Source organism: Equus quagga, chromosome 11 (assembly GCF_021613505.1).
Source record: "Equus quagga isolate Etosha38 chromosome 11, UCLA_HA_Equagga_1.0, whole genome shotgun sequence".
In the NCBI taxonomy this organism is placed as follows: domain Eukaryota; kingdom Metazoa; phylum Chordata; class Mammalia; order Perissodactyla; family Equidae; genus Equus; species Equus quagga.
The window spans coordinates 64,660,219-64,673,880 of NC_060277.1; the positions used below are offsets into that span (position 1 = coordinate 64,660,219).

The 13,662-nt window shown below is 45.1% G+C and overlaps 2 protein-coding genes across 4 annotated transcripts in view; both read right to left on the reverse strand.

The window, feature by feature from the left end:
- Window positions 1-7,751, reverse strand: part of USP43 (ubiquitin specific peptidase 43) — a 58,913-nt gene extending 51,162 nt beyond the window's left edge. For all 3 annotated transcript variants that reach the window (XM_046677449.1, XM_046677447.1, XM_046677446.1), the window contains exon 1: window positions 7,111-7,751. In XM_046677449.1, coding sequence (XP_046533405.1) covers window positions 7,111-7,620 — 510 coding nt within the window. In that variant the 5' untranslated portion in view covers window positions 7,621-7,751. The remainder of the gene's footprint in view (window positions 1-7,110) is intronic.
- A 2,334-nt stretch (window positions 7,752-10,085) lies between these two features.
- CFAP52 (cilia and flagella associated protein 52) overlaps window positions 10,086-13,662 on the reverse strand; it is a 40,827-nt gene continuing 37,250 nt past the window's right edge. The window contains exons 13-14 of the mRNA XM_046674649.1: window positions 11,303-11,414; window positions 10,086-10,461 (exon numbers count right to left, since the gene is read on the reverse strand). Of these exons, the coding sequence (XP_046530605.1) occupies window positions 10,286-10,461; window positions 11,303-11,414 (288 nt within the window). The 3' untranslated portion in view covers window positions 10,086-10,285. The remainder of the gene's footprint in view (window positions 10,462-11,302; window positions 11,415-13,662) is intronic.

Below are 13,662 nucleotides of genomic sequence, written 5' to 3' on the forward strand. Positions count from 1 at the left end.
CATCCCTGGGTGCCCCTCCCCAGAGGGAGGCCACTCTTAGCAGTTTCAAGCATCTTTCCAGGGATGTTTTTTTTAATGCGCGTGCAAGTGTGAGCATCTGAGTGTAAGCAAACCCTCTTGTGTATGAGTGTGCACACATGCACGTGCACACAGTGCGTTATGGTTGCTTGTCCCATCCTTAGACAGCAGAGCCAGGCATCAAGCCTTGTCCCACACGGGTGTGTTCTCTGCTCAGGCCAGCCAAAGAGAACAGCCTGGGCAAAGCTGCAGATCCAGAGAATCTCCGTCACTGCCAATCAAGTCAAATAGCCTGGGCTTTTTTCTTTTTCTTTCATTTATTCTTCCATTGGGATTTAAAGGAAACTTCAGGATGAGACAAAGCAAAATTCAACATTTAATTAATTAAAATATTGGTTCTGAGTCTTCATCCCAATCACATTAGTTTGGGTTGGTTCACTGGACGGTCTCGTTTGGATTCTTTTCCCAGGCTTTTCTGTACTTTGACTCCCAAGTAGGGCTGCCAGATTTAGCAAATAAAAATGAAAGATGCCCAGTTAAATTTGAATTTCAGATAAACAATGAATGTTTTTAGTCTAAGTATGTCCCAAGCAATATTTAGGATAGATTTATACTAAAAAGTTATTCACTACACATCTGAAATTCAAATTTAACTGGGTATCATGTATTTTAGCTGGCGAGCCTAGCCCCAGCCGCCCTCAAACCTCTATCCTTAGTACAAACGCTCTCTCCTGGGGGAGCAGCCAGCCCCTCCAACTCGAAATCTCTAAAGTCAGCTCTTCCTCTTCACATCAGCGTCCTCTTTCATTCTCTCATACCCACACGGGTCAATTGTCAAGCATTTGGGATTCTGGCTCCCAAAATGTCTCTGTCCCACCCTTTGAGTAATCCCATTCCCGTCCCTGAGTCTTCACTACTGCTGACCCAGATGACAATACCACCTGCCAAGAAGCCCAGCCCCGAGAATCTCTCCTCGCCAACCCCCTGCCTGCCTAGGACAACAGACCCATTTTCCCACTGCCCCGCTGGATAATATCATGCCCCTCCTTCAAACCCTTCCTTATTCTCTTACTCACCATGTGGTGGTCCAAACACCTTCTCTGGTCTGACCCCATTCACATCCCTCACCACTCCCTCAAGTGTTTCAAAGTTCCAGGTAAAGGAGCCACTCAGGTGCCCCAAACGTACTTTCCCTTTTCAAAAGTCTCTACCTTTATTTTTTCTTCCTTCCAGATGAAATCTATTCCCCTCCTGCTAATCATGCTAATCCTGTAAGACCAACACACTTCCTCTAAGCTGGCTATCAAGTCATAGAACCTTTCCAGAAAGAATTTGACAACTTCAAGTAGATAGACAAGATAGGGCCTTAAAAATGTCCCTCTGTATAAACACAGTAATCCCATCTTTGGGAATTTAGCTAAGGAAATGAGAGATACAAGCAAAACTATCTCTATGCATCAAAGTCATCTGGAGAAAATTTGTGGCACATTCATATTGATGGCCTTAAAAATTATGCTTGAGGGCCAGCCCGGTGGTGCAGTAGTTAAGTTTGCATGTTCCACTCTGGTGGTCAGGGGTTCACTGGTTCGGATCCCAGATGTGGACCTATGCACCGCTTATCAAGCCATGCTGTGGCAAGCGTCCCACTTATAAAATAGAGGAAGATGGGCATGGATGTTAGCTCAGAGCCAGTCTTCCTCAGCAAAAAGAGAAGGATTGGCAGCAGATGTTAGCCTAGGGCTAATCTTGCTCAAAAAAAAAAAAATTATACTTGAGGAAATACTGAGAAAAGAAAACAAATGATCCTACTGTTTTTTTAAAAAAAGCGCAAATATATATATTTGAGATTGTTGTATATATATTTATAGATAGAAAGATAAAAGACCAGAAAATATATGGCAAAGGTTAACAAATGGTTATCACAGGAGGATGGGACCATAGGTGATTTTTTTCATTTTCATTTGTACATTGCAAGTTTTTTTTACAGAGAACGTTGTTCTTTATTGGTCATTTTCCAATTATAAAAGTATCTGGCAGGTATTTTACAGAGTTTTTTTTTATAACTTTACTTATTGATCCCTGCAGAAAATTTTCCCATAGAAAGTCTGTTAAAATGTGACTAGAACTGCATTGAAGCTAAATCCTAACCTGGGAGGGATGAATGGCAATATTTAGTATTTCTTCCCCACAACATGGCATAGCTCAATCCATGTGTGTGGTTTTTCCCTCTCTCAACATTGATAATTTTTAACATATTTCTTATTAAAGTTACTTCTAGTTATTTCATATTTCTGGTTGTTTTTATGAGTGAAATCTAATTTTTATATGTTCTAAATGGTTATTGCTTTTGACTTTCTATCTTGTATCTGACCTCATTAGTGACAGCGGAAAATTCTAAAATATGGATTTCTAGAGTCATTAAGTTTCTTTCTGTTTAATATTTTTTACTCCATTTCCATTGCATGTCTTACTGTTTTGTCCAGAACTTGCAAAATATAAGAGTAATCTAGAAGGCATGCTTGTTCTTAAGAAGCAATGCATCTAGTACATCACTTGAGGCATAATGTATGTCTAAAATTGTAGGTCTAAAATTGATCCTTAAGCACACAAGCTAAGAGAAATTCCAGATGGCTGAAATTCTTAATATAACCATAGAAAAACTAGAAGCACATAAGATAGAATATTCATCAAAAGGTATCATATAAATAAATCTAAAATTTCCAGTATTAGGATAGGGAGAAGGAAAGAGTTTGGAGAAATATTTGTAGCAAATATGACAAGGGTTGTGGAACTTATAGAAACAAGTAAAAATAACATTAAGACCCAGGAGGAACGGATAGACAAATGACATGAACAGACAATTCCCAGAGCAGTCTTAGGACTAGTAAAGAAGCATGGAACAATCCTACACCTCACTCCCAATCAAAGAAATAAAAATAAAGACAAGATGCTATTTCATTTTGTCCAATAAATTATTAGGAGAGAAGAATATCTAATGCCCAGGAAAATACGCATCACTGGTGTATCTGAAACTTGAAGTAATTATTTGAAAAGAAATGTGCCATTGTGGGTGATAAAAACAATCAAGCTCAATAAAGTTGACTTAAAAAGTGAAAAAACAATAAATGTTTAATATTGGGATAGTGATTATACAGGTACACACATGTCAAAAGTCATCAAATTCTACACTTAAAATTGGTGCATTTTTATCCAGCCATGAGAGAAAAGGAAATTCTGCCATTTGCAACAACATGGGTGGACCTTGAGGACATTATGCTAAGTCGGACAGAGAAAGACAAATACTGTATGATATTTCTTATATGAGGAATCTAAAAACACTGAAATCGTAAAAGCAGAAAATAAAATCGTGGTTTCCCGGGGCTGGGAGTATGGAGGAATAGGAGCGATGTTTAAGGGAGCATACTCGAATCTAGGAGATAAGTAAGAGCTGGAGACCCAACAAACTGTTCAGTGATTATAGATAACAAAACTGTATTATAAACATTAAACTTGCTCAGAGACTAGATTTTAACTGTTTCCAACACTAGAAGAAATGATAATTATGTGACGCAATAGAGACGTTAGCTAACACTACTGTGGCTATATTGTGTAAAGTTATATATATTATATTGTGATATAAATATATCAAATCAATACGTTGCACACTTTAAACTTACATAATGTTGCATGTCAAATATAACTCAATTTTTAAAAACGGGTGCATTTCACTGTACATAATCTATACTTCAATAAAGTTGATTTAAAAAGCAAAAAACAGAGGCTGTCCCGGTGGCCGAGGGATTAAGTTTGCAGGCTCCACTTCAGCAGCCCAGGCTTTCACCGGTTCGGATCCAGGCTGTGGACATGGAACTGCTCGTCAGGCCATGTTGAGGCAGCGTCCCACATAGCACAACCAGAAGGACCTACAACTAGAATATACAACTATGTACTGGGGGGCTTTGGGGAAAAGAGGAAGAAGGAAAAAAAAAGAAGATTGGCAACAGATGTTAGCTCCGGTGCCAATCTTTAAAAAAAATAAAATAAAAACCAAAAAACATAAAAACAACAAAACAGTCATAGCTTTGCTTTGACCGTGTAATTTCACTTCAAGAACTTAAGCTTATGGAAATGATCAGAGCTGAGGAAAATGATTTAAACACAAGAATTTTCAATGCAGTGTGGTAACTGGGAAAACTGTACAGTATAAAAATGTCTCTGTAGGGATTGGTTCATTTAATAAAATTATACAACCACTAAAAATTAAGTTTTGTAGAATATTTTAATGACCAGGAGAAAGTCTCATGATAATACTTAAATGAAAGAAGCAGGATACAAAACTAGAATTTCCAACTGTATATGCTTTGAAACACATCAATGTTTATGATGGTTATCTGTTAGAGATAGTTATCTCTAACGGAGTTCCAATCTTTTTTTACATTTTAGCACTTTCCAATTTTTTATAGTATACACATATTTAATTACAACATTAGATAAGCAAAGTATTACAAATACCATGGGCAGGATTGTTTTAAGGTATTTATTTATTTGACATTAAAACAAAGAGTAGTCCTGCTGTCTGTGGGAGGCTGGGCGACCCAGGGCTCAGGAAGGGGGAACCCAGCAAACCCATCCTATTTGCATGGCTGAGGTTGGGCTAACTCACTCCAGCATGCTGGCCCCTTCTCAGTTTCCTCTCTTCTAATTCCTCCTAAAGACCAAGCTTCTTTACAAAACCTTACGTAGCTTGTCCCCAACCAATTCTCCAGCCTCTCTCCCCAGTCAATAGGCCTTCAGTAATTCATTTAATCATTCATTTCTTCTGCCCAGCCAGCAGAAGGCCCCTCAGCCCCACCTTCCTCAGTGATTGGCACTTTCAGTCCCAGGGGCTGGAATGCACTTTCTCACCCTCCCAAGTCCTTAGTTGACCTCTGAACCTTCAACTCGATGGTTATCTCTGGTGGGAAGCCTTCTTGCCCCTGCTTGCCCCACCTTCCCCTCCCCCCCCCATCAAATCACATCCTCCTGCCAGAACTACCACAGTGCCTCATTTTTTATTTTCTAGCACTTGTCACCAGCTCAACTCATGTGTCTATGTGATTATTTCATTAACATCCACCTCTCTCGCTGGACTGTAAGCTCCTGGGGAGCAGCCCCAGGGTCAGGTTTTGTGCTCATCACTCATATATTCCATGTTCCTGGTATAGTGTCTGGACACTTAAGAAATATGTGTTGGACGAATGAGTGTTTCCTCATCTGTAAAATAGGAGGAGCTCACTTAGACTTCAATTAGAAAGGTTCAAAACCCTGGACTCCGGAATTCTTCTCCACTCCCTCCAAGGCTGGCTACCCAAAAAGTCTGGGGAAGCCCCAGATTATATCACCCTCATATACATATTAACAACCTGATTATCCTTCAATTCCCCAAGGCTCACCAGGAGCTTCCAGGCTCTAGGGATTCCAGAGCAAGAGAGAGCAGGAAATCCCGGTGAGTCGCCAAGGGTGATTACTAATTTGGAAGATTTTATCAAGCTCCTCTGGCCTCTCCCATCTCGGCAGTAAGCGGATGAGAATTCATCTGGCAGGAGAAAAGGTACACGATGACTCCCTCCCTCCCTCCTCTGGGTCTTTGCAGGTGAGGAGGTGTAATAATAGAATAATGAAAGATTCCTTGGGGCCAGGCACTGTTTTAAGTGTTGCACATATAACTCATCTTCACAACAAGGCTGTAAGGTTCGCACCAATATGGTCCCATTTTACAGATGAGGTAAGTTGAGGCACAGTGACATCTGGAAACTTGCTCAAGGTCACAGAGCTCCCGAGACTTTGTTCTTAACCACTATAGGATACTGCCTCTTATTCAAAAAGCAAACATTGCCAAAAAGAGATATTAATGACACCCATTCGACCCACTGACTCTTGCAGAATAGTGCTTCACTGGTGGAAGCAGGAGAGAGGAAGGTGGGGGTTGGCATACTCATGGGTCACATGGCAAGAATTGCTTTCTCAGGCTGAAACTCAAGAGCAGTGATGCTTGTGGAATGAACACTGACAGGTTTCCCCCTCCCCCAAGAACAACAATCACTAGTCTATGGGGAGCTGCAGCTCTCTGTCCAGAGCTGTGGGGGTTTTTTTTTAGCAGGAAGCAAGCTATGCACATCAATTATCAGGAACTCTTTGATCCAACTGGGACCCCAAACAAACTCCCTGCTTTAACCCTGGATGAAGTGTTACACATAACTTCCCAAAGCCTCATGACCCTGCAGCATCCCCAGTACGTAGACCGGGATCCTGGGGACAATGGATACAATCCCATGCTACCCACTGTAGGGGGTTTAACATACACTAAACAGAAGGATGCCATCTCCAATACAGGCACACACTGCCTCTCCCAGGCACTCAGCACAGTACCTGGACCACAGGTTCTCAGCTTCCACTGGGCTTAGAATAAAATCCAAATTCCTTACCGTTGTGTCCAAGACCTTATGTGATCTGGCTGACCTCATCTACGCCCCACTCTACCCTCCAGGGCTCCAGCCACACTAATTTTCCTTCCATGCCTTCAGTTCTCAGCTCCTTCAAGCATATGGCTTTTGTACTTGCCCTCTCTCTACCGGGATTATTCCTAGATCTTGGCCTGGCTGAGTCCTTCTCATCAATCAGATCTCAACCCAAGCGTCACCTCCTTCCTCCAAGGTCTTGGCCGTGGAAGTCCGACTCCCCACACTGCACCCCTCCAGACTGGAGACTCTCTCCCTAGCCTTAGAACATTGCCTGGCCCACAAGGCCTTCAATACTTCAACAAACGTCTGTTGGACGCAAAAATGCTGAATACACTCAAATCTGCCAGTCCCTGCACTCGCACCCCTCAAAATACCTAGGGGAAATTAATTCATAAGAAAACGTCTGCAAGCGATAGCATAACAAATCAACTCAAAGGCGGTAACCCGAGGCTGAACTAGTCAATGTCATTTAAAGAAGGTCCCATGAAACCCTCTCCTGACGGAGCATACACTCTTCAAGAAGAGAAACCAGAAGGGCCAAAACGCGGCTGCCGCCGAGCGGCAAGGGCGGTAGGCTCAGAGCGCTGCCTACCTTGAACTCGGCGGAAAGTTGGGGTGTGTATTCGCGTGTCCAGAGCGCGCGCACCAGCGCCGCCAGCTGCTCGGTGACCTCGGCGCGGCCCGGTGCCGCCCGGTACCGCCCCAGCGCCAGGAACTCGGCCAGCAGGTCGGTGTTGCTGAGACACTGCACCACGGCGTTCATGAAACAGGTGTTGCCGTGGTTCTTCAAGCCCTGCGCTCCCGGGGGCCGCGCCCCATCGCCAGCGGGGAGCTGGGTCTGGGATCTGGGTGGGCGCTCCTCCCCGGGGCTCCCGGGGGCGGCTGGAGCGGGGCCGGGGGCGCAGGTAAAACCGCCCTCACCGTCGCCATCGCAGTGTCCCGGCTGGGGCTGGGGCTGGGGCCGGGGCGGCGAGTCCCCGGGGCGGGAGCGGCTGCCCAGCGCCAGCAGGAAGCGGCTGAACAGGCGGCGCAGGGAGCGGCGGCGGCGGGGCCGGGGCGCGGGCAGCCGCTCTCCTGCCGCGGCCCCCGGGCCCGGGTCCATGACTCCCGCCGGCGCACCTCCCCGCGGGGAGCCCCCGGGACCCGAGGCGGACGCGCCTCTAACAGGCCCTTACAGCCTCAGAAAAGCGCCCGGGCGCCGGCTACCTGCGGGCCAGGTGTGTCGCCACCCGGCGGAGGCGGAGCCAAGGGCGGGGCCGCCCCGCCCCGCGCGGGAATCCGGCCGTAAGGCCCGCCCAAGGGCAGCGCCCGGCCGCCCCCACCCCCGCCGGGGCCCGCCCCCCGCGGCGCGGACAGGGAATAAAAGCACTGGGAGTCGCTGAGTTCGAGTTCCCCACCCTTCCTTACAGCGTGTAAACAGACGGACCTGAATTTAACCTCTGCTCCTATTCCCCTCCCAGGCTTCAAGCTGTGGAAATAACAGGAACGATAAATTTGGAAGCGCCTAGTAAATTACAAAGCCCCGGCAATTTTTAAGTTTCTTGTAATTACGTCCAGGTGAATATGAAGAAAAGGGAGAGGAAGACTGTCCACTGGCAGCCTCTGGAGTAGTGAGAGGCGTGCACTGGGAGCTGTGAAGGGGTGGGGGGCGCTTTTGTGAGCGCTGGCTCCTCGGCAAGCACAGGTATGTGCGGACAGGTGGCGCCACCTCCTTCCAGCCGGTTTGCGCCGTAGGGCAGGCAGAGCCTTTGCCTGGACCCGCCATCCTGGGACCAGAACTGGGACCCCAAGTTGCCCCGCGTGAAACAGCCGCGATAGTTATACGTTTGCTTTTTTAAACTAGAGACTAGGTTAGAGTCATTTTCCAAAAGCTTGCAAGCAAGGCTTGATCATCCTGGCTTCAAATGGTGAAGAAACGGGCTCAGAGAGGTTAACGCAACCTACCGAGGCCACAAGACCCGTAAGCAGGGAAACGGGAACTGGACCGAGGTCTGCGGACTGCCACTCACAAGTTGGCTCTTTCCAACCTCAGTACAGGTATTTGCTTACCAGGAAGTGTTTCGGCTCCCAGGCGCGCCCCTTACGCGGTCTTCTGTTCACTCCTTGACGTGAGGTCCCTGCTGGATTGTTGCCCAATCAGAATGGGCTTGGGCTTGGCCTTGCCCCGCCCTTGATTCCCTGGGTAACTCTGAGGACCTCTGCTCGCTTTACCCTGTAACTGTCAGGTTTATAATTAATCAGGCAAAGTCTTACAAAATGGATTTCTCATCAATTTCTAGTTCAAAAAGAGATCAGCAGGATGCATTACTATGTCAACAGCCTGAAATGCTACTTATTATTGGATAAATGTGTGACCATTTATTAAATATCCGCCTTTGTATGTCAAAGAGGGCAGCAGCAAAAAAGAAGCATTAGTTAAGTGATAAAGAATATGCTTAGAACAAAAGACCGCTGTGCATTGGAGACCTGAGCTGTTTCTGGAAGATGCCATTATTTACCCTATCTGGGAAAGCATACCTGGTTGGATGATTAATACAAAAGGTCCATTCCCTCGCCCTTCTGATGGTAAGTACAACAGAAAGATTTTATGGCCAACTCCAAAAAAGCATCTTTGAAATTTCATCTTTGATAATCACCCTAAGATCCCCAACAACACACATTTTCTCGGAGAAAGCACCATAATTCATGTTTAACTCTGTGTGTCAGGAACTCTGCCAATGCTTTAATACATTATTTCACTTAATTCTCACAAGAATCTTTTGAGCAGAAATTTATTCTTGCTTTACAAAAGAGAAAACAGAGGCTCAGAGAGTTTTTGAAAAAGAAACCTACCCGGGGCTGGCCCTGTGGCCGAGTGGTTAAGTTCGTGCGCTCCGCGGCAGGCGGCCCAGTGTTTCGTTAGTTCGAATCCTGGGCGCGGACATGGCACTGCTCATCAGACCACGCTGAGGCAGCGTCCCACATGCCACAACTAGAAGAACCCACAACGAAGAATACACAACTATGTACCGGGGGGCTTTGGGGAGAAAAAGGAAAAAATAAAATCTTTAAAAAAAAAAAAAAAAGAAACCTACCCAAGATCTGGATTCAAATCCACATCGTGCCCCACGAAGCTTGACCAGTGAAATGCTGATTGAGAAGGTAAGCTCACCTCCCTTCCTTTTAGAGGATTTCCCAAATCCATCTGTGGACAAAACATGAGGCAGGGGGACTGGCCCGGTGGTGCAGCAGTTAAGTGTGCACGTTCCACTTAGGCGGGACCGAGGGTTGCAGGTTTGAATACCGGGTGCGAACATGGCACCGCTTGGCAAGCCATGCTGTGGTAGGCGTCCCACATATAAAATAGAGGAAGATGGGCATGGATGTTAGCTCAGGGCCAGTCTTCCTCAGCAAAAAGAGGAGGACTGGCAGATGTTAGCTCAGGGCTAGTCTTCCTCAAAAAAAAATAATAATAATATGAGGAGGGGCTGTGGGTTTGGCAGAGTCACAGAAAACAGATTATGATAGGAACCAACATCTGGGAATCTATTCATAATAGAAAACTCTTACAGTCTGGACAAATTATTCTTGAACATATTTTGATTTTAATATACAATTTAAGAATGTAAAATGCATTCTATAAAGGAAAGGAGAAACTTAAAACATAAAATATTTTGACTAAAGAAAAAAACACAGATGTGCGAAATCAAGATCAGTCTTGGTGCCATCTAAGCTCAGCCTTCAGCAGGACCGCGTGCAGCGTGGTGCGCCAGGCAGTCTCTGCCGCTTCATGAGGCAGATGGGTACTTCCATCTCAGAATGGCTCCATCGGCACTTACGCTGACGATGTACTGATTTCCTGGACTTATCCGGACGCGGGTGATATTGCCACTGTGTCCCACCCCAACATGAGTCACTTCACCCTCGTTATAATCCCAAACTTTGACCAGATGGTCATTTCCCCCTGAAAAAGACAAACAGTTATATGGCATTGCTGCAATAGAATAGAGAGAAACAGCCCTGATTTCAAATAACTGGCTCCTTTTCAACACATTTCCCGTGTGCAAACTTAAAGGGAGAAAAAAATCTGTCTTTATAATAATTCTTTTACTTGATTATAAAAATCCAGATCTGTTGGAGTAAATTTGGGGAAAAAAATACAAAGAGGCGACATCACCCTTGACCCCACCACCCAGAAATAACCACTAATAAAATCTTGGTTTAGCTCCTTCCAGTCTTTTCTGTCTAAGCGTACAGGTATACAGACGTCTGTGTGTGTAATTGGGATCACTCCGTGGCTAGCTTTCTATCTTGCTCTAAGGAACTGTGTTTGCGAAACTTTAAATCATCGGGAGCACTTATTTGTTAATGTCCTGAAGAAGCAAAGAGCTTGGCAGAAAATGATATTGGTGTTGTTCCAATTGGCATGTTGTGTGGCCAATGCCTCCTGGAAATGCTGATTTAAAAGCCTGGCATTTAAGACGTCAGTAGAAAATAACACTGGGCAGCCTAAGCCATTTAAAGGCCCATTTCTATTACGATGCCCACCAGAAAAAAAACAAGCAAAATAAGGCTTAGCTTTTATTTGTGCTCCTAAGGCTCCCGGGCAAATGTTTCCACTCACTGAAATGTGACTTCTGGGTATTTCTTTTCCAGCCACACTGGCTGCGGTGCTCCAGCCTGAATCTAACCACATTGCCCTTTAGACCCTTTTGCAGTCACTTCCAATTGCCTCCTGCCTGGAGTTCCACGTTCCCATTGAAAATAAACCAGGCTTGGTTTTCTTTTCTTATCCCAGGACTAACCTGTGACAAAGTACACTCCTTCCAGTGTGATATCCATACCATTGATTGACCCTGACAAGGAGCCTTCCAACTCTCTGATGACTGTCCCATCAAATACCTCCCAGTAAGCAATCTGGAATTCAGGAAAGAAGCATTAGGCAGAATTCAGCTCAGTGGAATCATCCACGCACATGCTAACAAAAGATGGTTCTACTTTATATAGAAGGTAGCAAAAATATACTATGGGATGATATACGGGCTGAAATTATAAATAGGCTAAAGCAGGGGGTGGAGAAACCATTTTAATATTTTTGGTATTGATTTTTAAATTTGCATTCTATTTAAAGAGATGTTGATATGCTGGTAAAGCCGGACTGTGGCAGAAAGTGCTTTCAATCAGACTAAGCAGATGGAGTCTGAAGCAAGCTGTAAAAGAAAGAAGAAAACAGCCACGGCATCCACTTTCCTGCCTCTGCTCTTAAAGCAGGAGAGCAAAGCTTCAGGCCTGGTGGAAGGGGAAAGCGTTTCCTGCCTTCAGTTTGAGGAATGAGCAGTGCAGACAGCTCTGGAGGCTGGGCCTTACAGGGTCACCGGCTTACTGTGGCCCACCCTCTCTCTTCCTCACCCCACCCTATTCCCAGCTTTCTCTTCTGCCTCAAAGCAATAAAACATTCTACAGGGTGGGGTTTAAAGACAAAGTGATAACGTGGGTCCGCTCCTGGGGAGGAGAACTAGCTTAGGGGTTGGGGGAAACAGGCTCAAAGAAAGGAGATTTTTCTATGAATATACTGCTTTTGCTTTTTGAACTTTGAACCTCGTTTTTTTTTTCTTTGAGGAAGGTTAGCCTTGAGCTAACATCTGCTGCCAATCTTCCTCTTTTTGCTGAGGAAGATTGGCCCTGAGCTAACATCTGTGCTCATCTTACTCTATTTTGTATGTGGCATGCCTGCCACAGCATGGCTTGATGAGTTGTGCCGTGTCAGCACCCGGGATCCGAACCAGTGAACCCCAGGCCACCAAAGCAGAGCGCACAAACTTAACCACTATGCCACCTGGCTGGCCCTGAAATATATATGTATTTTTTGACTTTATAATTTCTACTGATGCTTGATTGCTTTAACAGAAAGTTCTGTTTTCATAGTAAAAGCATAAAGGAGTATAGACGCATGCCAAAATCCTAGTTTCTCAGGAATCACACCCATTTAAGTAGTTGGTGCTTGACTCCTTGCTTTCTTGGGTCAAGAGATCAAAGTGACCCTCTCCTGGGCAACCTCATGGGGCCTCAGGCTTTCCGGAGAATCCTCTGCCTAGGATGGTCTTCCCAGAGATCTAAGCTTGGTTAGGTCCTTCTGTCATTGAGGCCTCAGCTCAAATGTCACCTCTCTTAAGGAGGCCTTTGCTGACCATCCTGGCTGAGGCAGTTCCTTCTCCTCAGCTGGTATCATCTAACCTGCTCTATTTTCATTTCAGCCCTTTCACCATCTCATCTCATCCTGTTCGCTTATTACTCGTAGTTCATTCATGTCTTCATTTACATGTGTACTGTCCAATTCCATCCCCTCCCACCCAAAATAAATACGTAAAGTAAGTAAGCTCCACGATAACAGGGACAGGGTCACGTCCCCAGCACTTAGAATAGTTTTACAGATTTACGATTTATGGTTTGAATATTCTGGTGAAAATTCTAATAAGAGGGAAATAGACTGTTTCAAGTCTTATAAACTGAAACTTAGAATATGGCAGATGTCACACTAATTTAGAAACTTCACGAACCATATATCAAAGCATTTATAGTGATGTTGTGATTCACCGTGTAATATCCATTCCACCCCAGTTCCAAGAGGAAGCCCACTTAGACCATGAGTCAAACATGGGGTTGGGGGATGGGCAGGCGTAAGCCAACTGGGCAGATGAGACACAAAGACACTAAGAAGGCCAACCTACAGAGGCTAGAACAGAGTCCAACATGCCCTCCCACAATATTCCACCTGTGTCAGGCAAATCCTGGTTGGACCAGGCAACGTTTCTTGGATTTTTATGACAAAGTGTCTTCAGACAGTACTTCTCAGTCACCTGGGAACCTTCAACAGGAAAGAGCCCCACTCCTCGATTCTAATTTGGTGCTGGGGGTCGGAGGGGAGTCACCTTTAGCATTTTTCCTACCACATTTTTATGCTTTAACTCCATCAGCTTTTCTGTTGCTAGTGAAAAGATAAATATGCAACCTCTTCTTCGATTATCTTAAAGTCTGAATTAGGGGAATCCAAATCTATTAATTGGATGTGCAGGTAATTAGGCCACGATCTGGCTGATCTGCTATGGCTGGGAGGGTGGAAGACACCCCAGCATCCTCACGTCTCCACGTGCCTCTTTCCTGAAGC